Here is a 21,669-nt window from a genome sequence, read left to right as displayed (position 1 = left end):
ACATTTCCCTTACTTCCTGTCCTGGTGACAACTATAACATTTTAGATTTCCCTCCACTTCCTGACAACTGTAGCAGTTTGGATGTCCCCTCACTTCCTGTTCTGGTGATAATGGTCACTGGGACACATATGGGGCCCCATTGGGCACACAGACAGCAATAAAAACCAGACGGAGGTTCTAACCCCTCCCCACCCCATGTAAAAAAAAAAAAAAAAATGTAGAAACCCTTTAAGTCATTTTGAATTTCTCCCCCGATGTTGCCCTACAAGGAAACGTTGTAACCATTTTTCTGTCAAAGTATTCACAACCGAAGGAGATGTATCTGGGAGTCGTTGCCTCGCGTTGCTTTTCTCGCACGGCCCGTTAGCGGCAGACGAGGACTAATTACAAGAAAATTCTGCTCCCAGATGTCCGGCGGGCGTAACCTCTTCAGAATCTCAGACCGCCAGACCTCTCGGCCCAGGCGCGGCACCGCCAGTCGGCTCCGAGCGAAAAAGACTCCTGTTGCCATGCCAATACTTTTCCCAATGTCTTCCGAGGGACCACCGCCGGCGCTGCGGCTCCCCTGTCGATTTGAGAAAACATTTAACCCCTTGTCATCTTGTGAGGTTTATTTACTGGCTCGGAGGTAGAACACAATCCCTGCGTCTTGTCTGAAAGGGGGAGAAAATGGGTGCGGATTCGTGGAACTGCAGTGGTACCTCCAGGCGCTCAAAAGCACTTAAGGCATGCTAAAATGACAATAATATCCACTGAGGCCACTTTAGCAGACGTCTTCAAATAGCTTGGAACTCTCCTTTTTTTTACAAACTGTTAATACATTATTCCGGAGGAGAGGGGTCAGAATACTACGTGCACTTGGGAGCTTAGAAAGTTAACCTTAGCTGCACAGTGGGAGAAGGAGCTACCTGCCAAGTCGTAGATAAATGTCATAATATCTCATTCTAGCTGGTGATCCTGGAGCACACTTGCTGGTGATCCTGGCTGGAGCACACTTGCTGGTGATCCTGGCTGGAGCACACTTGCTGGTGATCCTGGCTGGAGCACACTTGCTGGTGATCCTGGCTGGAGCACACTTGCTGGTGATCAAGGAACACACTTGCTGGTGATCAAGGAACACACTTGCTGGTGATCAAGGAACACACTTGCTGGTGATCCTGGAGCACACCTGTTGGTGATCAAGGAGCACACATGCTGGTGATCCTGGAGCACACATGCTGGTGATCCTGGAACACACCTGCTGGTGATCCTGGCTGGAGCACACCTGCTGGTGATATTGGCTGGAACACACTTGCTGGTGATCCTGGCTGGAGCACACTTGCTGGTGATCAAGGAACACACTTGCTGGTGATCCTGGAGCACACTTGCTGGTGATCCTGGAGCACACCTGCTGGTGATCCTGGCTGGAGCACACTTGCTGGTGATCCTGGCTGGAGCACACTTGCTGGTGATCAAGGAACACACTTGCTGGTGATCAAGGAACACACTTGCTGGTGATCAAGGAACACACTTGCTGGTGATCCTGGAGCACACCTGTTGGTGATCAAGGAGCACACATGCTGGTGATCCTGGAGCACACATGCTGGTGATCCTGGAACACACCTGCTGGTGATCCTGGCTGGAGCACACCTGCTGGTGATATTGGCTGGAACACACTTGCTGGTGATCCTGGCTGGAGCACACTTGCTGGTGATCCTGGCTGGAGCACACCTGCTGGTGATCAAGGAACACACTTGCTGGTGATCCTGGAGCACACCTGCTGGTGATCCTGGCTGGAGCACACCTGCTGGTGATCAAGGAACACACTTGCTGGTGATCCTGGAGCACACCTGTTGGGGATCCTGGAGCACACCTGTGGGTGATCCTGGAGCACACCTGTGGGTGATCCTGGAGCACACCTGTTGGTGATCAAGGAGCACACATGCTGGTGATCCTGGAAAACACTTGCTGATGATCCTGGCTGAAACACACTTGCTGGTGATAAAGTTCACACCCCTGCCAAAAATGTATAAAAAAATTCACCCTGGGCCCAAGGTGACTTCCATCCATATCCTGCTCCGGTGACTACCTTGGACAGGATGAACAAATCTCCAACTGGGACAAAGACAGCAATAAAGTCTCTTTTTCTTTAGTACCGTTGACGACTGCTAAAACCCCATGACATGCATTGGCTCCTACTTCATCATAGTGACAGGAAGTAAAGTCAGATCTCGATAGTGGGGACACAGCAATAAATACCAAAGATTTCAATCCTTTTACACCCTACCCAAACAAAATCCAGCTGAGTGTTGAAGATACAAGTCAAAATGGAAAGGTAGAGACCATGAGATGCATACAGGGAGGAGGACCTACCTGCCAAGTAGTGCATAAAGATATTGTCATAATACATCATTCCAGGCCCCTCCCCTGGAGGTTCTGGAACACGCCTGTTGGTGATCGTGGAACACACACATCTTGCTGCTTCCTACCCAGCAGATGTGTTCCAGGATCACCAGATTAAAGTGGATTTTATTAGTGTATATTTTATATTGTATCTTCAGCTCACACGTGTGTTTTTTTTTTTTTAATAAAATGGGGAAGGGATCACACCCCTAACAACTTGCATTACTCACTATGGGCCCAATACGGAGATTTCTGTCCACAACCAGTGCCGGTGACTTCCTTGGACAGGAAGTGAGGGCAAATCTCTAACTGGGACATTGATGGCAATAAAGTCTCACCTCCTTAGTACAATGGAGGAAAGCTAAAATCCCAGGAGCTTTCTATTACGTGTCCCAATTGGTGACTTTTTTTCCTCATGCCCTGTCCTTGTCAGCAGAATGGGCCATTATTGTAATGGTAACCCTTTCCCACTATACCCACAATGGCAGGGAAAAAATGGCTGGAGTTACATATTCAGGTGAATTAAGTGAATGTTAGCACAGCTGCAGTACTTACTGGACAGCATTAATAGAGCACACAATGCTTTCACATGTTACCTGCAACTGTTTGTTGATATTAAAGATATATTTTAGGATATCATATGTACTTTTATAAGGATAAAGGATGTGCTTCATAAGAATTTAGGATGTCGTTTATAAGGATACAGTGCATATATATATATATATATATATATATATATATATATATATAGATAGAGAGAGATATATATATAGGTATAGGAAGGTATAAGGATATAGGATATACATTCTAACAATATAGGCTGTACAGTATCTCACAAAAGTGAGTACACCCCTAAGTGAAAATGTCCAAATTGGGCACAAAGTGTCAATATTTTGTGTGGCCACCATTATTTTCCAGCACTGCCTTAACCCTCTTGGACATGGAGTTCACCAGAGCTTCACAGGTTGTCACTGGAGTCCTCTTCCACTCCTCCATGAGGACATCACAGAGCTGGTGGATGTTAGAGACCTTGCACTCCTCCACCTTCCATTTGAGGATGCCCCACAGATGATCAATAGGGTTTAGGTCTGGAGACATGATTGGCCAGTCTATCACCTTTACCCTCAGCTTCTTTAGCAAGGCAGTGGTCATCTTGGAGGTGTGTTTGGGGTCTTTATCATGTTGGAATACTGCCCTGCGGCCCAGTCTCTGAAGGGAGGGGATCATGCTCTTCTTCAGTATATCACAGTACATGTTGGCATTCATGGTTCCCTCAATGATCTGTAGCTCCCCAGTACCGGCAGCACTCATGCAGCCCCAGACCATGACACTCCCACCACCATGCTTGACTGTAGACAAGACACACTTATCTTTGTACTCCTCACCTGGTTGCCACCACACACGCTTGTCACCATCTGAACCAAATAAGTTTATCTTGGTCTCATCAGACCACAGGACATGGATCCAGTAATCCATGTCCTTAGTCTGCTTGTCTTCAGCAAACTGTTTGTGGGCTTTCTTGTGTATCATCTTTAGAAGAGGCTTCCTTCTGGGACGACAGCCATGCAGACCAATTTGATGCAGTGTGTGGCGTATGGTCTGAGGACTGACAGGCTGACCCCCCCCACCCCTTCAACCTCTGCAGTAATGCTGGCAGCACTCATACGTCTATTTCCCAAAGACAACCTCTGGATATGACGCTGAGCACGTTCACTCAACTTCTTTGGTCAACCATGACGAGGTCTGTTCTGAGTGGAACCTGTCCTGTTATAAGTCTGTATGGTCTTGGCCACCATGCTGCAGCTCAGTTTCAGGGTCTTGGCAATCTTCTTATAGCCTAGGCCATCTTTATGTAGAGCAACAATTCTTTTTTTCAGATCCTCAGAGAGTTCTTTGCCATGAGGTGCCATGTTGTACCTCCAGTGACCAGTATGAGAGAGTGAGAGCGATAACACCAAATTTAACACACCTGCTCCCCATTCACACCTGAGACCTTGTAACACTAATGAGTCACATGACACCAGGGAGGGAAAATGGCTAATTGGGCCCAATTTGGACATTTTCACTTAGGGGTGTACTCACTTTTGTTGCCAGCGGTTTAGACATTAATGGCTGTGTGTTGAGTTATTTTGTGGGGACAGCAAATTTACACTGTTATACAAGCTGTACACTCACTACTTTACATTGTAGACAAGTGTCATTTCTTCAGTGTTGTCACATGAAAAGATAGAAGAAAATATTTACAAAAATGTGAGGGGTGTACTCACTTTTGTGAGATACTGTACATTATAAGGATATAGGATGGTATAAGGATATAGGATGTACATTATAAAGATATATAGGGCGGTGTAAGGATGTAGGATGGTATAAGGATATAGAATGTACATTATAAGTATATAGGATGGTATAAGGATATAGGATGTACATTATAAGGATATAGGGTGGTATAAGGATATAGGATGTACACTATAAGGATATGGGGTGCTATAAGGATATATGATGATATATCTTACAAGAATACAGGATGCAATTTATAAATATATAGGATGCACATTATAAGGATATATTATGTACATCAAAAGGATATACATTATAATGATATAGGATTTATAGGGATACAATTTGGCGCATCTTTCGGTCATGAACAGATTTCGTCCCAGGCGATCGGTTATTGTGGCTTTATGAATGTAGGCGAGTATGTCCAGTATGAATTGGCGCACACGTACGGACGCACACACTCTCACCAGTCCTGTTTGCACAAGGGATTGTTCCCGACACACGATAATTAAAGTGACATTTGTGTCTGCGCCGGAGCGCTGGAACGGGGTGACCTTTCCTTCTCTCTGTCTAGTCGCTGTCAGCTGCGCTCCCTGGCAATGCCGGATTTGCTTCCCTTACTTCAGGCAATTTGTGTTCTGATCTTTGCGTTTTAGTGTAAGAGAGCGCCGTACACGGGGGACCGCCTGCCTGCACTGCATATCAATGAGGATGGTGAACTACATACCTGTATGGAAGAGCGGGGGGGGGGGGAGCAAAAGAGCAAAGGGGAGGGGGGGAGAGCGAAGGGGAGGGGGGGGAGAGCGAAGGGGAGGGGGGGGGAGAGCGAAGGGGAGGGGGGGAGAGCAAAAGAGCGAAGGGGAGGGGGCGAAGCAAAAGAGGGGAGGGCGGGGAGAGCAAAAGAGCGAAGGGGAGGGGGGGAGAGCAAAAGAGAGAAGGGGAGGGGGGGAGAGCAAAAGACAGAAGGGGAGGGGGGGAGAGCAAAAGACAGAAGGGGAGGGGGGGGAGAGCAAAAGACAGAAGGGGAGGGGGGGAGAGCAAAAGACAGAAGGGGAGGGGGGGAGGGGGGGAGAGCAAAAGAGCGAAGGGGAGGGGGGAAGCAAAGGAGGGGAGGGGGGAAGCAAAGGAGGGGAGGGCGGGGAGAGTAAAAGAGCGAAGGGGAGGGGGGAGAGCAAAAGAGCGAAGGAGGGAGCAAAAGAGCGAAGGGGAGGGGGGGAGAGCAAAAGAGAGAAGGGGAGGGGGGGAGAGCAAAAGACAGAAGGGGAGGGGGGGAGAGCAAAAGAGCAAAGGGGAGGAGGGGGAGAGCAAAAGAGGGAAGGGGAGGGGGAGAGCAAAAGAGGGAAGGGGAGGGGGGAGAGCAAAAGAGCGAAGGGGGGAGCAAAAGAGCGAAGGGGAGGGGGGGAGCAAAAGAGCGAAGGGGAGGGGGGAGAGCAAAAGAGCGAAGGGGAGGGGGGAGAGCAAAAGAGCGAAGGGGAGGGGGGGAGAGCAAAAGAGTGAAGGGGAGGGGGGAGAGCAAAAGAGCGAAGGGGGGGAGAGCAAAAGAGTGAAGGGGAGGGGGGAGAGCAAAAAAGCGAAGGGGAGGGGGGAGAGCAAAAGAGCAAAGGGGAGGGGGGAGAGCAAAAGAGCAAAGGGGAGGGGGGGAGAGCAAAAGAGCAAAGGGGAGGGGGGGAGAGCAAAATAATGAAGGGGAAGGGGGAGAGCAAAATAATGAAGGGGAGGGGAAAGAGCAAAAGAGAGAAGGGGAGGGGGGGGGGGAGAGCAAAAGAGTGAAGAAGGGGAGGGGGGAGCAAAAAAGAGAGAAGGGGCAAAAGAGAGAAGGGGAGAGCAAAAGAGAGAAGGGGAGGGGGGAGAGCAAAAGAGAGAAGGGGAGGGGGGAGAGCAAAAGAGAGAAGGGGAGGGGGGAGAGCAAAAGAGAGAAGGGGAGGGGGAGAGCAAAAGAGCGAAGGGGAGGGGGGAGAGCGAAGGGGAGGGGGGAGAGCGAAGGGGAGGGGGGGAGAGCAAAAGAGCGAAGGGGAGAGCAAAAGAGCAAAGGGGGGGGGGAGAGCAAAGGGGGGGAGAGCAAAAGAGCGAAGGGGGGGGAGCAAAAGAGCGAAGGGGGGGAGCAAAAGAGCGAAGGGGGGGTGCAAAAGAGCAAAGGGGAGGAGGGGGAGCAAAAGAGCGAAGGGGAGGGGGGGAGAGCAAAAGAGCAAAGGGGAGGGGGGGAGAGCAAAAGAATGAAGGGGGAGAGCAAAAGAGAGAAGGGGAGGGGAAAGAGCAAAAGAGCGAAGTGGAGGGTGAGAAAAAGAGCAAAGGAGGGGGGAAGGAGAGCAAAAGAGCGAGGGGGGGGGGCAAAAGAGCGAAGGGGGGGGATTTAAGAATGAAAGAGAGAGAGAGAGAGAGAGACAGGAGAGGGAGAAATACAGCAAGAACGGGGGGTATGGAAAATAGAATGTGATAAAGTGAAAAAAGAGAGAAGGCGAGAAAAGGAGGCAAAGAAGGAGAGGGAGAGTAGCGGGGAGAGAGTGGGGGGATATGAAGGAGAAATAAAGCAAGAAGATGTGTGGAAGAGGGACAGAGAGAAGGGATATAGAAGAGGAGAGAGCCAGGAGAAAGGACTAGGAAGAAGAGGAAGACAGAGAGAGAAGATGACGGACAGAAAGAGGAAGCAAGATATAGTGAAGGGCAGAGGAAATAGAGAGCAAAAATAAGATGATGTGACAATAAGACAGGGGGAGAGGAGGAGGAGGGGAGGGGGTTTAAATCAAAGAGAAAGAGGGGAGAGGAAGAGAAGAGAGATAAAGAGGGACAGAGAAGCTTAAGTGTGTGTGTGTGAGAGGAGAGGTAAAGGAAATGTAGAAAAGAGGGGGAGAGGAGAGGGAGAAGATGGAGAAGAGGGGGGAAAAGAGAGGAAGAAATGAGAGGTGAGGGAAAGAAAAGAGGTGTTGGATGGAAAAAAGTGAGAGAAGGTGGAGAAAGGAGAGGGAAAGGGAAGGCAGAAAAGAGGGGGAGAGGAGAGGGAGAAAGTGGAGAGAGGAGAGGAAAGAGGGAGATGGTTGAGAAGAGACTGGGAAGGAGAGAAAAGGGGGAGAGGGAGAGAAGATGGGGAGGAGAAGGAGAAAAGAAGTGGGGGGGGGGGGGAATAAAGGAAGGGAGAGTTAGAAGGAAAGTAGAAAGTAAAGTTGGTAAAGGAGAGAGCAAGATGGAAATGTAGAGAGGAGAGAGGAGTGGGGGGGGGGGGTGAAGGGAGATTATTGATTAGGTGCACACTGTTGCTCTGCGGTAATGTGTAAAGACGTGTGTTGAGCATTGGTGTGCCGCGGTACCATTCATTCTTTATGACAACCCAACAGCCCCTGACGATGGACTTGGGTTGTATAACACCGCAATGCACAGTAATGCACTACCATGCATTGTGATACATTAGTTTACAACGAAAAAAAATGCATGCGCCTTTTTATGGTGCATTTTGGTGCACTGGGCCGTCCATAAAAAAGAATGGGCTGCCCTAACAAAATGCACTTTAAAGAGGAATTAAAGCGCTGCCTTTTTTTTTTCTGACCTGCATTATGTGAAACTTACCTGCAAACAAAGCCCTCTGCTGATGCATCCATCTTCACCCCTCTTCTTTCCGGGTCCGCGGACTCCAGCCCTTTGACTGCCGCTTGACGTCACTCATGCACATGCACAAGGGAGCCGCCAGTAATGGGTGAAACGGGACGAGTGGCCGTTCCATGCGCCGATGACCTCATGGGCTGCATGTTTAGTAAATATCTCCTAGACGGCGCACGTTTAGGAGATATTTACAGTACCTATAGGTAAGCCTATAATAAGGCTTAGCTATAGGTACAAATAATCCATTGAAGTTTACAACCACTTTAACGGATTCAGCCCCGGAAGATTTTACCCCCTTCCTGACCAGAGCACTTTTTCCGATGCAGCACTGCGTCAATTTAACTGACAATTGCGCGGTCGTGCGACGTTGTACCCAAACAAAATTGACGTCCTTTTTTCCCCACAAATAGAGCTTTCTTTTGGTGGTATTTGATCACCTCTGCGGTTTTTATTTTTTGCGCTATAAACAAAGTAAGCGCTCCGCAGCTATGAGTAAGCGCTCCGCAGAGCGTGAAACGCGTTAGCTGATTATCTGTACATTCTATCCATGGTGCTTTGTACATGATTTGTTCCTGATATTACAATAAAGAAATTTCGTTGGATTATATTCTCCTGGTGTGCGGCTGTCCGGACTTTTTTCTTCCCTCACAACCTATAAACAAAAAGAGCGACAATTTTGAAAGAAACGCATTATTTTTTACTTTTTGCTATAATAAATATCCCCCAAAAATATATATATAAAAAAAAAAAAAAATGTCCTCAGTTTAGGCCGATACGTATTCTTCTACATATTTTTGGTAAAAACAATCACAATAGGCGTATATTGATTGGTTTGCGCAAAAGTTATAGCGTCTACAAAATAGGGGATAGTTTTATGGCATTTTTGGCAGTTTTTTTTTTTTTTTTTTTTTTTTTCAGAACTAAGACATTTTAGCGGACACTTTTGACACTATTTTGGGACCATTGTCATTTCTACAGCGATCAGTGCTATAAAAATGCACTGATTACTGTGTAAATGACACTGACAGGGAAGGGGTTAACCACTAGGGGGTGATGAAGGGATTAAGTGTGTCCTAGGGAGTGATTCTAACTGGGGGGGGGTGGGCTACTAGTCACATGACAGCGATCACTGCTCCCGATGACAGGGAGCAGTGGATCTCTGTCATGACACAAGCCAGAACGGGGAAATGCCTTGTTGACAATCGCCAGGAGACTGGTGGACATCGAGTCCGCCGGTCCCGCAGGCACGGTCATGCTGTACCCGCCTGCTATCCCCAGCTCTGAAAGGGGATGTACAGGTATGCCCATTTGCCCACTGCTGCCATTGTACCGAAGTATATCGGCGTGCGGCGGTCAGCAAGTGGTTAAAGGTTCTTCTTTTTTGTTATTTAAAAAAAAAAAAATGTCATACAAGGGTTTTGCACAGAGCGGCCCCGATCCTCATCTTCTGGGCCCCCCCCCCCGGTAGCGCTCCTGGCTCCTCCTCCATATTGAGTGCCCCGAGCAACGCCGCATGCCGCCGAGTGGGGATCGATCTGATCCCGCGCGCCGCCAAGTCACATAGCAGGTCCCGCCTTCTGGAGCCAGCAGAGCCTATGATGGACGTCCCACTGGTCCAATGGCGGGATGGCGGGACGTGTGACGTCCATCATAGGCGCTGCAGGCTCCAGAAGGCAGGAATTACAATGCGGCCACCGCGTCACATCGATCCCTGCTCGGCGCTCGGGCGGCCGGCCGGCCGGCTCTCCTCCTCTTCTTCTCTGGCTGCTTCGCACACCACGGCTGAGCTGAGCTGCTGCAGGACACGTGAAGTCTGTCTCCTGGTCAAGTAGGTCAGTGTGTGTCCGTCAGGTAGGTAGGTCAGTGTATGTGTCAGGTAGGTCAGTGTATGTCAGGTAGGTAGGTCAGTGTATGTATGTCAGGTAGGTCAGGCAGCAAGTGAGCTTACCCCCCCGCCACAGAACCCCCCCCCCGTGCCATCCTTGGACTTCGGGCTGACGCCCCTGGTCTTTTTGCCACCTAGCAACGCCCCTGAGTGAGAGGCTACTTTTACACTGGCAGCACCGGCTGTTGGTGCTAAAGCGCTTTTTACAAAAAACAAAATGATAAAAAAGTCCCGTTTTGCGGCACTTTGGAAGCGCTGCCCATTCATTGCACTGGGCAGGGCATTTTGGGAGCGGTAAATACTGCGCCCCCAACCCGCCCCAAAGATGCTGCTTGCAGGACTTTACATAACGCCCTGCAAGCGCACCGCCCCGAGTGTGAAAAGACGCACTGCAATGAATGGGAGGTGGTTTTCAGGCGCTTTGCAGAGGTCATTTCTAGCGCTAAAGCGCCTGAAAATCGCCCCAGTGTGAAAGGGGCTCATAAGGAAGAAGGGCAGTGAGGGAGGTGGAGGAGAGAAGGACTATGGTATGTATACCCCAACCATGACATTCCTCCAAACACATGGACCTCAAGATTATACTGTATATGAATGGGATAGATTATATATTTTACTGTACGACTTATTTCTAGAATGGGTGAATGAAATGGAAGGATGGGTTCTATATCTAATGTATACATTTTATGTCTAGGATGGATGGGTAGGGGGGATGGATGGATGGATGGGTGGGATGGATGGATGATTCCATCAGCAGGAGATGTGAGAAGGGTTGCTGTCAGCTCTCTACATTATTGATGATGATATATTGGTAGGTGGTCAGGCCATGTTACCATAAAGCTGACATATAGGTAATATAAATGATCTAGCAGTGTGTTTTACCCGAGGATAGAGACTTGGACACCGAGACATGTAAAGGGTCACTCTAACCCGACATGACATGAGGAATGAGATCCGTGAGAGGGGGGATGGGCAGAAAGAAGCCGGGGACACCCCTCATCCCAGCAGGAGAACAATTGGTGGAGGCTCAGGCCATTCTAACCCAAACAAGCAATGCTTTGTATTGCATGTCACAGAGAGGAGCAGAACATCGGGTCAGTTCCTGCAATGTACTGACATGACAATGAAGCGTCTCTAACCTTTTCTCTGCCCAACAACAGAGGTCTGTTCCAGTGATTGAGGGACTGGAAGGAACACCTCTTCTCCTGGATGGCGGTGATCACTGTCACCTGGCACTGACCATCTGAGAAAGTCCTGGATGTCAAAGGAAGGAAAGGAAGAGAACGGAGGGAGGATGGGAGAAAGGAAGGGATGTGGGGAAACTGGGAGCAGAGGAGAAAAAAAAGGAATGGAGGTTGGATGGGAGGAATGAAAAGGATGGAGGGAGAATGGGAGGAAAGAAGAAACTTGGGGAGGAAGGAAGGGACGGTAGAAGGATGGGAGGACAGGACAGGATAGATGGAGTATGGGAGGAAGGAAAGAAGGGATGGTGAGATAATGGGGGGGGGACGGGGGGATAGAGGAAGGGGTGGAGGAGAGGATTTGTGGATGAAGAGAGGATGGAAGGAAGGAAGGAAGGAAGGGTTGAAGAAAAAATAAAGGGATGGAGGAAGTATGCGAGGAAGGAAGGCATAGAGGGAGGATGAAAGGAAGGAAGAAAAGAAATGAAGGGAGGATAGGAAGAAGGAAGAGATGGAGAGGTAATAAGAGGGAGGATGGCGGAAATGAAGAAAGGAATAGAGGAACAATAGAAGGAAGGAAAAGATGGAAGGAGTATAGGAGGAAGGAAGAAAAGAATGGATGGGGGGAGGATGAGAGGAATGAAGAAAGGGATGAAGGAAAGATGAGAGGAGGGAAGGAAAGGATGGAGGCATGAAGGAAGGGATAGAGAGAGGATAGGAGGAAGGAAGAGATAGATGGGTGATAAGAGGGAGGATGAGGGAAATGAAGAAAGGGATGGAAGGAGTATAGGAGGAAGAAAGGAATGGATGGAGGGAGGATGAGAGCAATGAAGGAAAGATGAGAGCAATGAAGGAAGGAATGGAGGGAGGATAGGAGGAAGGAAGAGATAGGTGAGTGATAAGAGGGAGGATGGGGGAAATGAAGAAGGGAATGAAGGGACAGTAGGAGAAAGGAAGGGATGGGAGGAGTATAGGAGGAAGGAAGAAAGGGATGGATGGAGGGAGGATGAGCGGAATGAAGAAAAAGATGGAGGAAAGATGAGCGGAGGAAAGTAAAGGATGGAGGAAGTATGGGAGGAGTGAAGGAAGGAATGGAGGGGAGGATAGGAGAAAGGAAGAGATAGATGGACGATAAGAGGGAGGATGGGGGAAATGAAGAAAGGGAGGGTAGGAGGAAGAGAGGGATGGATGGAAGGAAGAAAGGAATGGATGGAGGGAGGATGAGAGGAATGAAGAAAGGGATGAAGGAAAGATGAGCAGAATGGAGGGAGGATAGGAGGAAGGAAGAAATAGATGGGTGATAAGAGGGAGGATGGGGGAAATGAAGAAAGGAATGGAGGGACAGTAAGAGGAAGGAGGGGATGGAAGGAGTATAGGAGGAAGGATGAAAGGAATGGATGGAGGGGGATGAGAGGAATGAAGAAAAAGATGGAGGAAAGAAGAGCGGAGGGAAGGAAAGGATGGAGGAAGTATGGAAGGAATGAAGGAAGGAATGGAAGGAGAATGAGAGAATGAAGGAAGGAATGGTGAGGGAATGGAAGAAGGAGGGGAGGGATGGACAATGGGTGGAATGATGGAAGAGATGGAAAGAGGATGGGAGGAAGGAAGGGGTGAATTGAGGGAAGAAAAAAGAAAGGGATGGAGCGAGGAAGGAAGGGACAGAGGGAGGATGGAAGGAAGAAAGAAACTAATGAAGGGAGTATAGGAGGAAGGAAGAGATAGAAGGGTGATGAGAGGGAGCATGATGGAAATGAAAAAAGAGGGTTGGAGTAAGGAATGGATGAAAGGAGGATGAGAGGCATGAAGAAAGGGATTGAGGAAAGATGGGAGGAGGGAAGGAAGGGATGGTGGGAGGAACAAGAGAAGGGGTAGAGGGAGAATGAAGGAAGGGATGGAAGGAACATGCAGAGAGATGATCCGCACACACCAGACGTTACTCTTAAAAAATCTTAATTTTCAGTCAGAAACCACAGTGTACAAACGCAGATAAAATCCATTGACGTGTTTCAGCCTATAAGGCCTTAGTCATAACTACATTTTAGACACAAAAATTTGAAACAAATAGTAGCCCTATATGGAAGGAAAATGGGAGGAAGGAAGGGATTAATGGAGTAAGGAAGGAAGGTAGACAGACTCTGTCAGTCTTTTATATGGGTTTCAGTCTTCTCATGTTGGGATTGTGTCCCAATGGTAAGGTGGAAGGTCTGTGACACCACAGAACCAGAAGTTGCTATACTTGCTGCAAACTGATCCTGACCTCTCGCACCTTTTTGTTTTCTAGACAACCTCTCCTACATAGAACACATTTTCGAGATCTCACGACGTCCTGACCTCCTCACCATGGTTATCGACTACAGGACCAAAGTTTTGAAAATTTCAGCAGAGGAAGAACTCGACACAAAACTAACTCGGATCCCTAGTGCCAAAAAATATAAAGGTGAGCCTAGGGTGCATCTATTACTTTAAATTTTTTGAGTTCTAAGGTGGAAGCTTTACCTACATTCTAACACAGGGGTAGGCAACCCCTGGCACGCAAAGCCTCTTTTGCCGGCACTCGACTCCCTTCCCATCAGCAGAGCAGTGCAGGGAAGTGTCAGTGAGACACTAATGCATTCTAATTTCGGAATTCCCCACACCGAACCTACACTGAGGGGGAGGCACTGTGCCCTCACACATTGTAAAAGATGGGAAACATTGATAGGTTCTCTAACTTTGCTGTAGCTGCGATCGTCAGCTTTTGTGATGGGGAAGAGATTGGGTACAATTCAGCTAGGGAGGAGGACTGTCACTGGTCACTGCTAAAGCCAATCACAGTCCTGCTAGCCCCACCCACCATCTGGAGGAAGATGACTCGCTTGGTTGCCACTACCAATCTCAGAAAGAAGGGATTTCACTGTGATTGAGAAAACCACAATCCGGTGACAGTTTGTGGATTAATGTTGAGCTTCTGGGAATTTTGTTGAAATTATTCCTGAACCTTTGCACCACTTACTACTGAACCCTGGCACTCTGCGTCCCTTTAAGCCACAGCCAGTATTCAGCGTAATGAAAATCACACCCAACTTTTGCTGCAGCGCAGAGCGCCGCACTTTTTCTCAGCTGCGGGGGCCCAACTTATGATCCTGCACACAGGCCCACAGCTTTCAGAAAATGCCCCTGACCTGAGCTCATCATTGCGCATCCATTCCAGATGCTTGTATGTGACATCCCATACATCCCATACATCACATACATCACATAGAAGCACGTGGGCTGGATGTAAGAGGTGGATCAACAGGATGAGTGTGCCAGGACAGGTAGATGTGTCTTATCTCTGCTTCCTTTCACCACTCTGTATATCACACATATCATAGATGAGCAAGAGGGTACAGCAGTGGGGAAAATGAGCAGGGGGGTAGAGCAGTGGGGCAGATGTGAAAGGAGGTGTATTGGTGGGACAGATGAGCAGGAGGTTACAGTGGTGAGGCATGAGAGCAGGGGGAACAGAGGTGGGGCAGAAGAGCAGGGGGGTACAGAGGTAAGACAGATGTGCAGGAGGTACATTGGTGGGGCAGATGGGTACAGTGTTAGGACAGATGACAAGGTGATTCAGTAGTGAGACAGAAGAGCATGGAGAAGATGTGCAGGAAGGTACAGTGGTGGGGCAGATGAACAGATAAGTTCAGTGTTAGGACAGATGAGAAGATGGTTCAGTGGTGAGACAGAAGAGCATGGGGGGGGTACAGTGGTGGGGCAGAAGAGCAGGGGGGTACAGTGGTGGGGCAGATGTAAAAGGAGGTGCATTGGTGGGACAGATGAGCAGGGGGTTCAGCGGTGGGACAGAAGAGCAGGGGGGTTACAGTGGTTGGGCAGAAGAGCAAGGGGTACAGAGGTGGGGCAGATAAACAGGGGGGTACAGTGACAGGGCAGAGGAGAAAGGAGGTACATTGGTGGGGCAGAGGAGCAGGGGGTTACAGAGGTGGGGCAGAGGAGCAAGGGGAACAGAGGTGGGACAGAGGAGCAGGGGCTTACAGTGGTGGGGCAGATGAGAAAGGAGGCTACAGTGGTGGAGCAGATGAGCAGATAAGTTCAGTGTTAGCACAGATGAGAAGATGAATCAGCAGTGAGACAGAAAAGCATGGGGGTATGGCGATGGAGCAGATGTACAGGGGGTTACAGCGGTGGGGCAGATGTGCAGGGGGTTACAATTTCTCACTACTACTCATGTAGTTTACAGCATTTACATTATAAAAAATCCTTTTCGTGATTAAGAGTGTAAAGTTGACAATTTTTATAAAATCGGCACGCTCAAATTCTTTGAAAACTTTTTTCGGCACACTGTGATCAAAAGGTTGCCTACCCCTGTTCTAACACTATAATATACCAATTGAATCATGAAATGACACATTTCCCATGTTAGGTTTTTGGACACATGAGCTTGGCCCCACTCCTGCTACTAGTTCAGTTTTGGCATTCAAAGAATGACAAACCTCTAAAAATTCAGCTGCAGCAGAGGTCTTGGGCCCCTTGGGTTGTATGATGTAATGTGATCAGCTGCACCCAGACTTGAAATTCAGTGAGACCTCAGAAGTGAGAACACAATATTTTTTTTAGCAGTAAAAGAGTGAGATTCCAAGTTGGGCCAGATCATTACCATGAGCTAAGTGGGCTTTACCGTTGGAGTTTTAAAAGGGGGCTTGGGGGATTTCATCTTACCTGGTTGCATCCATAAATAAAACATTACATTTATTTAACTAATCCTTTAGAGCAGCCATTTTCAACCTGGGTTTCAAGGAATCCTAGGGTTCATCCAGAGGTTGTTAGGTGTTTTTATGAGCTGTGACTGATTGGCCGGCCATTGATGGTGCCTGCATAGTTCCATTACCAATAACACTTGGCAAGTCCAGCAGCTTGACACCAATTACTTTGTTGGTTGTCTGTAAGGGTTGCATTCTTCATATTAAAGTAAGAGGCCTTATTGGCATTGTCCTTTAATAAATAGGTTTTAGTAAGGGTTCCCTGAGATCTAATTTTTTTTTTTTTTTTAAGGTTATATGGGGTAAAGAGGATAAGAAAGCTAGCTTTCAGCTGAAATGGAATATACGTACTATATGGTCAACCAATCTTGGACACCTAACCATTACACCTATATGCTTGTTGGACATTCCATTACCATTGTTTCCAAAATCTTTGTGGCTATAACACCCTCCACTTTTCTGAGAAGAATTTCCACAAGATTTTGGAGGGTATCTGGGGGAATGCGTGTCCATTCAGTCAAAAGAACATTTGTGAGGTCAGGTACTCATGTTGGATTGATAGAGAGGACCTGGCTGAACATTAGCATTCCAATTCATTGCAAAGGTGTACAGTAGGGTTGAGGTCAGAGCTTTGTGTAGACCGTTTGAGTTCCTCCACACCAAACTAGTCAAACTATGTCTTTATGGACCTGGCTTTGTACACAGTGACACAGTCATGTTTGAACAGAAAAGGGCCTTCACTAAACTGTTACTACAATTGTCTAAAATGACTTTACATCCTTCATTGGAAACATCTGAACTCAATCATTTGGTGGGTCATCCACATAGCTGCCCTTCTATTGTTTTTTTTTTCTTTTAACATTATCTAAGACAAGGTTTTTTAACATGGGAAGAATTTTTAGCCTTCAGTGGAAAGCTGGCTCCTGCCCGATCCAACACACCACAGCTGACATCAATTAATTTCCCACAAAATGCTGGAGACATGGAGAGTTAGGCCGCCAAGGCGTGCTGTGACCCCCCGGGTCAGACGGTAGGATAAAGGGCTGAATTGGAATTGAAATGGAAATCCAGAGAGGAAAGACAAAGGGCAGCAGAGGAGGGGGAGATCCGTGCCACTTCCGCTTTCTGATTCCAGGTGCTGAAGTGACAAGGCCAGACAGGACGACCTTGCTGCTGGAGATGGGGGTGAGGAGTGCTTAAAAAAAAAAAAAGACCATTATTTCATTTAAAGTAGAAATAAACTCTCAAAAGAAAAAAAAAAAAAAAAAATTATAAAGCAGTTAATAAAACAGGAAATGTTTAGTTTTTTTTTTAAACTTTTTTTAGGGCCTATTTACACTTTTGCATAGTGCATATGTGCTCCTTACCAAACAGAAACAACTTAAGATAATATAAAGGGAATTCAAATAAGTCATATTAAGATAAATCTTAAAAAGAAAAGTTAGGTTTTTTGTGATTCCCACACTGCGCTACTAATTCGGTTCAGCATTTAAAGAATGCAAAGCTTCTAAGACAGTCCAGCTCCAGCAGAGATCCTGGTCCACCTTGGGTTGTGTTATATAATGTGATCTCAGAAATTTAAAAATCTATTCTTCTCTCTCCTTTACTGAAGGACACAGCCCAGTAAGGAATATTGGGTTATAGCGCCACCTTCAGGAGTAGAACAATAAGCATAAAACAAAGCTACGCCTAGGGGACGGCCTCTGCTGGTGGACAAACCCCCAACTGCTATAGGCAGCTCAGTAGGGTTACTAAGCAGGATCTCCCTGGGGTTTTTTTTCCACCCCTCGATAGTCACTTCTTTGGGACTTCCCTAGGTTCAAGGTTCCATACCGGGCTGTTTCCTTCAATGAATGAGAGGGAAAATTGGATTTTTTTTTTTTTTTTTTTTTTTTATACTTACCATAATTCTTTACTCTGAGTTCATTAAATAACAAAGCTCCCACCCCTTTGAATTCTGGTATGGCTTTTAATATAATGAACTGCCTGTAGCAGATGGGGGGGTTTGGCCACCAGCAGGGCTGTCCTTAGGTGGACCTTTGTTTTTATACCTAGTGTCCTACTCCTGGAGGTGGCACTATAACCCTACGGTCAAGATTCCTTACCAGACTGTGTCCTTCAATGAATGAAAGAGAAAATTTCATTTTCTTGTATAATTATTTTCTCTGAGTTCATTAAAGAACTCTGAATTTATGGTACTTCTTTTAACATAATGAGCTACCTGTAGCAGATGGGGGGGTTTGGCCACCAGCATGGCTGTTCTTGGGGGGGGGATGGGGGGGGAGCACCTTCGTGTTTTTTGCCTGGAGTCCTACTCTTGGAGTTGGTGCCATAACCCTACAGCCAAGATTTCTTACTGGGCTATCTCCTTCAATAAAGTTGGAGAAAAATATTTTACTGCGACTACAAAAAAAATCAAATTTTTTGGAGACCAGATCAGAGCTAAGAACAGGCATGCTAAGATACTTAACATTTAATATGGAAAAGTATTCTAAGGTTAGATTGTGGTTTGCATTCTGTTGATTTTTTTTCAATTTCTTTACAGATATAATAAGACAGCCATCAGAAGAAGAGATTATCAAATTGGCCCCTCCTCCAAAGAAAGCTTGAAGTACGACCAACCCCCGAGGAAACGAAAAAAAAAAAAAAAAAAAGAAAAAAGAGAGGAGGAGACTCAATCCTATTTGGTCTTTGTCGTTCCATTTCCCCCTCCTCATTCTTCACCTAACATCTCCCTGTTCTCGCTCTGCGCAAACCTTTGACAGAAGCAGAGATTGGGGAGGGGGGCGGAGAGGGGGGGACACGGCGAAAAATGAATCATCGCCCCCCTCCCCCAACCAGTGACCACTAACAAATGTCCTAACCCCCTCTCTTGTTGTCTGTGCTCCGTGACCTGCAAGTTTGTCCTAAGATTGTTTCGTAAGCGTGCGTTTTAAATAGAAGTATCTTTATTTTTTATTTTTTACTTTTGTTGTGGGATAACGTGGCTAAATACGGTTTTATTCTCATTTTTATTTTTTGTGGTTTGGAGATTTCTATGCAAATGGAAAAAAAAACGAGACCCTTGTATATTTTGATGCCCCCCACCCCCCCACCCTTTATTTGTTGTGTCCAACCGTGAGCCACCGAAGAGGCCTCTGTGGTGGGACACAGAGAGAGTACAGAATGTTGCAGTGAGGTTGTGCTATGTTTACGTATTCCAATGTGATGGTCAACCAGGGCGGCAGCCAATCTTGCAAAGGCGCACCTTTTTCGATAGACTAGGTGTTGCCGAGGTGAAGTAGGGGCATCGCCACTTCCTACAGAGTTGAAAGGCTGCGCCTTATTTTGGCTCGCAAGATGGTTGCCACCCGGTTTAGATGGCATGCGCTTGAGGTGGTGGTGGTTGGGTCTGCACTGAACATTGCGGTAGAAAAACCCATAGTTTGGGTGCCCTTGGTTAGTGATCTCTCCACAGGACTCTTAGGCCAATGGACAATTTGATGGATTTTCAGTCTAACCGCTTCCTTGGGAAGCTGGACAGCTCTAGTGGAAGCTTCCAAAATCATGTTTTTGGATTCAGATGTTTTTGAGAGAGTGCTGTGCTGCGGTGGGATTTATGTATTTTTCTCTGACAGGTCCTCTTTATGACAAGCCTCGGGTAGAGGCAGCCATCCTTTGATTCTAAAACTGTGTATTAATGAGACCATTCCTGTTGGCCAATGCGATCCCAGACAAGCCAAAAAGTCTTCAAATAGGGACTGTTCACAACAAGGCACTGCCATGGTGTGCATTGTGATAAAATGATGCAGCCTGCATCGGGTTGTAACAATGCACATTAGCGCTTGCATTATGTGCACCATACCATGCGCTGGTGTGAATGGGCCCTTTAAGATAGCCAGGTGCAACTTTTTGATAGATCTTTCAATCTATATTTTTTTTAAATTGGAGAATGGGGAATTTAATACCAACATTTTGGTTTTGGGACCAGGCCAGTGGGCCAAGATGTTCTGGTTTTCTGAAAGGCATTCTGAAGGTGGGATCCTAGTACCCATACTGCAACCATTTATATTGTGGAGAATGCAACGGGAAGAATGAGACACCTTGCTGGGAGAAGGAAAGCAGAGGTAAAAAGTCCCTGCAATGTTGGGGGACTCAACTTTCCAACGTCCACCAACAATCATGGCCAATGTCCCCCAACAATTGGACATCATTTTTGGGGGACATTGGACACAATTGGTGGTGGACGTTAGACACAATGTCCCCCAACAATTGTGTCCAACGTCCACCAACAATTACGTGCAATGTCCCCCAACAGTCCACCAACAATTGTGTCTAATGTCCACCAACAATCAAGTCCAAAGTCCCCCCAATAGTCCAACAATTGTGTCCAACAACTACGTCCAATGGCCCCCAAAAGTCCACCAACAATCATGTCCAATGCCTCACCAACAATTGTGTCCAACGTCAACCAACAGTCCCCTAACAATCACATCCAATGCCCACCAACAATTTCAATGTTCACCAATATTGAACAAGTCCTTACAATTGTGTTCAGCTAGAGGAGAGTAATGTAAGTGAGCGAGAAAAATATGATTCTGAAACCGAGAAGGATAACCAAGTGATGTAAAAGGAAGCATTAGGTTTACCAACAGATCGAGGCCAGACACGTCCAATCAATATTCTCGAATCCACGGGAGACTACTTACAAGCCGCACCATTGACCCGCTGCTCTGCGCGTGAATAGGAACTCTGACCTTTCCCCAAAACAAGATTAGTGGGTGTAGGAGACCACGTAGGCCAGTTTCTGGTTCCGCTGAGCAAGAGCCACAAATTTACCAACTGCAAAGTGATTTAAATCTGACCTCTGGCCTTCCATACAGTCTTAAATGCTCCTCTCCTGTACTGAATTGGCTTACCATGATTTCACTGCACACTGTAAACTTCTCACAATATGCAATAGGAGCTGCAGCAATATAGAGCTTAACCTGCTACTTTAGTTTATTGAATTCCAGTTACTTCAGTCCTGAAGGCTCAGCATCACGTGCGGGCTTTACCAAGAGCTGTATACATGCAAATAAAGTCTGCCTAGGAATGCCCACTCTTCCAGATGGACAACCACCCATCAAGGCGGTTTGATATTTGCTTAACTCCTCTCACTGCTTGCATCAGGGCTGGGGGTGCTTGAGAGGGGGTACTGAGGCAGAGTAATGTGATGTTTTCAGGAAGCTCTGTACAGCCACCTGCCAGCTCCTCCCACCAGCCATGATCGGCTTGTATTGCCTAAAGAAGCAAAGAGACCCTGTTTTCGAGACAGTGACATCACTGGCTCGAAAATTAGGTATGTAATGAACATGGAAAGGTTTAATTGGCATGTTGATGAGGGGGGAAGGAGAAACCAGAGAAGGCAAAAGTATCAGCAACTTAAACTTCAGCTTTAACGGTCTTTTTGTGCATGGATGCGCTGGAGCAAAAACACGTTCCAGAATCTTCCAGGCCTGCAAGTAGAATAGAAGCAGCTTTTGCACAAAATATGATTTTTTCCTAAAAAAAAAAAATTGTATGAGATTTTTTTATTAGGATGGGGGGGGTTGTCCTTTAAGCATGCTGTTCATGATAAGATTTCAGAACAGCAGGAGGC

General features: G+C 47.1%; 1 protein-coding gene across 2 annotated transcripts in view; it reads left to right on the top strand.

Moving 5' to 3' along the window:
* PEA15 (proliferation and apoptosis adaptor protein 15) overlaps positions 1-21,669 on the top strand; it is a 104,216-nt gene that overhangs the window by 80,050 nt on the left and 2,497 nt on the right. For both annotated transcript variants that reach the window (XM_073609546.1, XM_073609547.1), the window contains exons 3-4: positions 13,595-13,750; positions 18,595-21,669. The exon at positions 18,595-21,669 is cut by the window's right edge and continues 2,497 nt beyond it. In XM_073609546.1, coding sequence (XP_073465647.1) covers positions 13,595-13,750; positions 18,595-18,659 — 221 coding nt within the window. In that variant the 3' untranslated portion in view covers positions 18,660-21,669. The remainder of the gene's footprint in view (positions 1-13,594; positions 13,751-18,594) is intronic.

Source organism: Aquarana catesbeiana, linkage group LG13 (genome assembly GCF_042186555.1).
Source record: "Aquarana catesbeiana isolate 2022-GZ linkage group LG13, ASM4218655v1, whole genome shotgun sequence".
In the NCBI taxonomy this organism is placed as follows: domain Eukaryota; kingdom Metazoa; phylum Chordata; class Amphibia; order Anura; family Ranidae; genus Aquarana; species Aquarana catesbeiana.
Note: the sequence above shows the minus strand (reverse complement) of the source record. Positions and strands in the feature narration are given on the sequence as shown.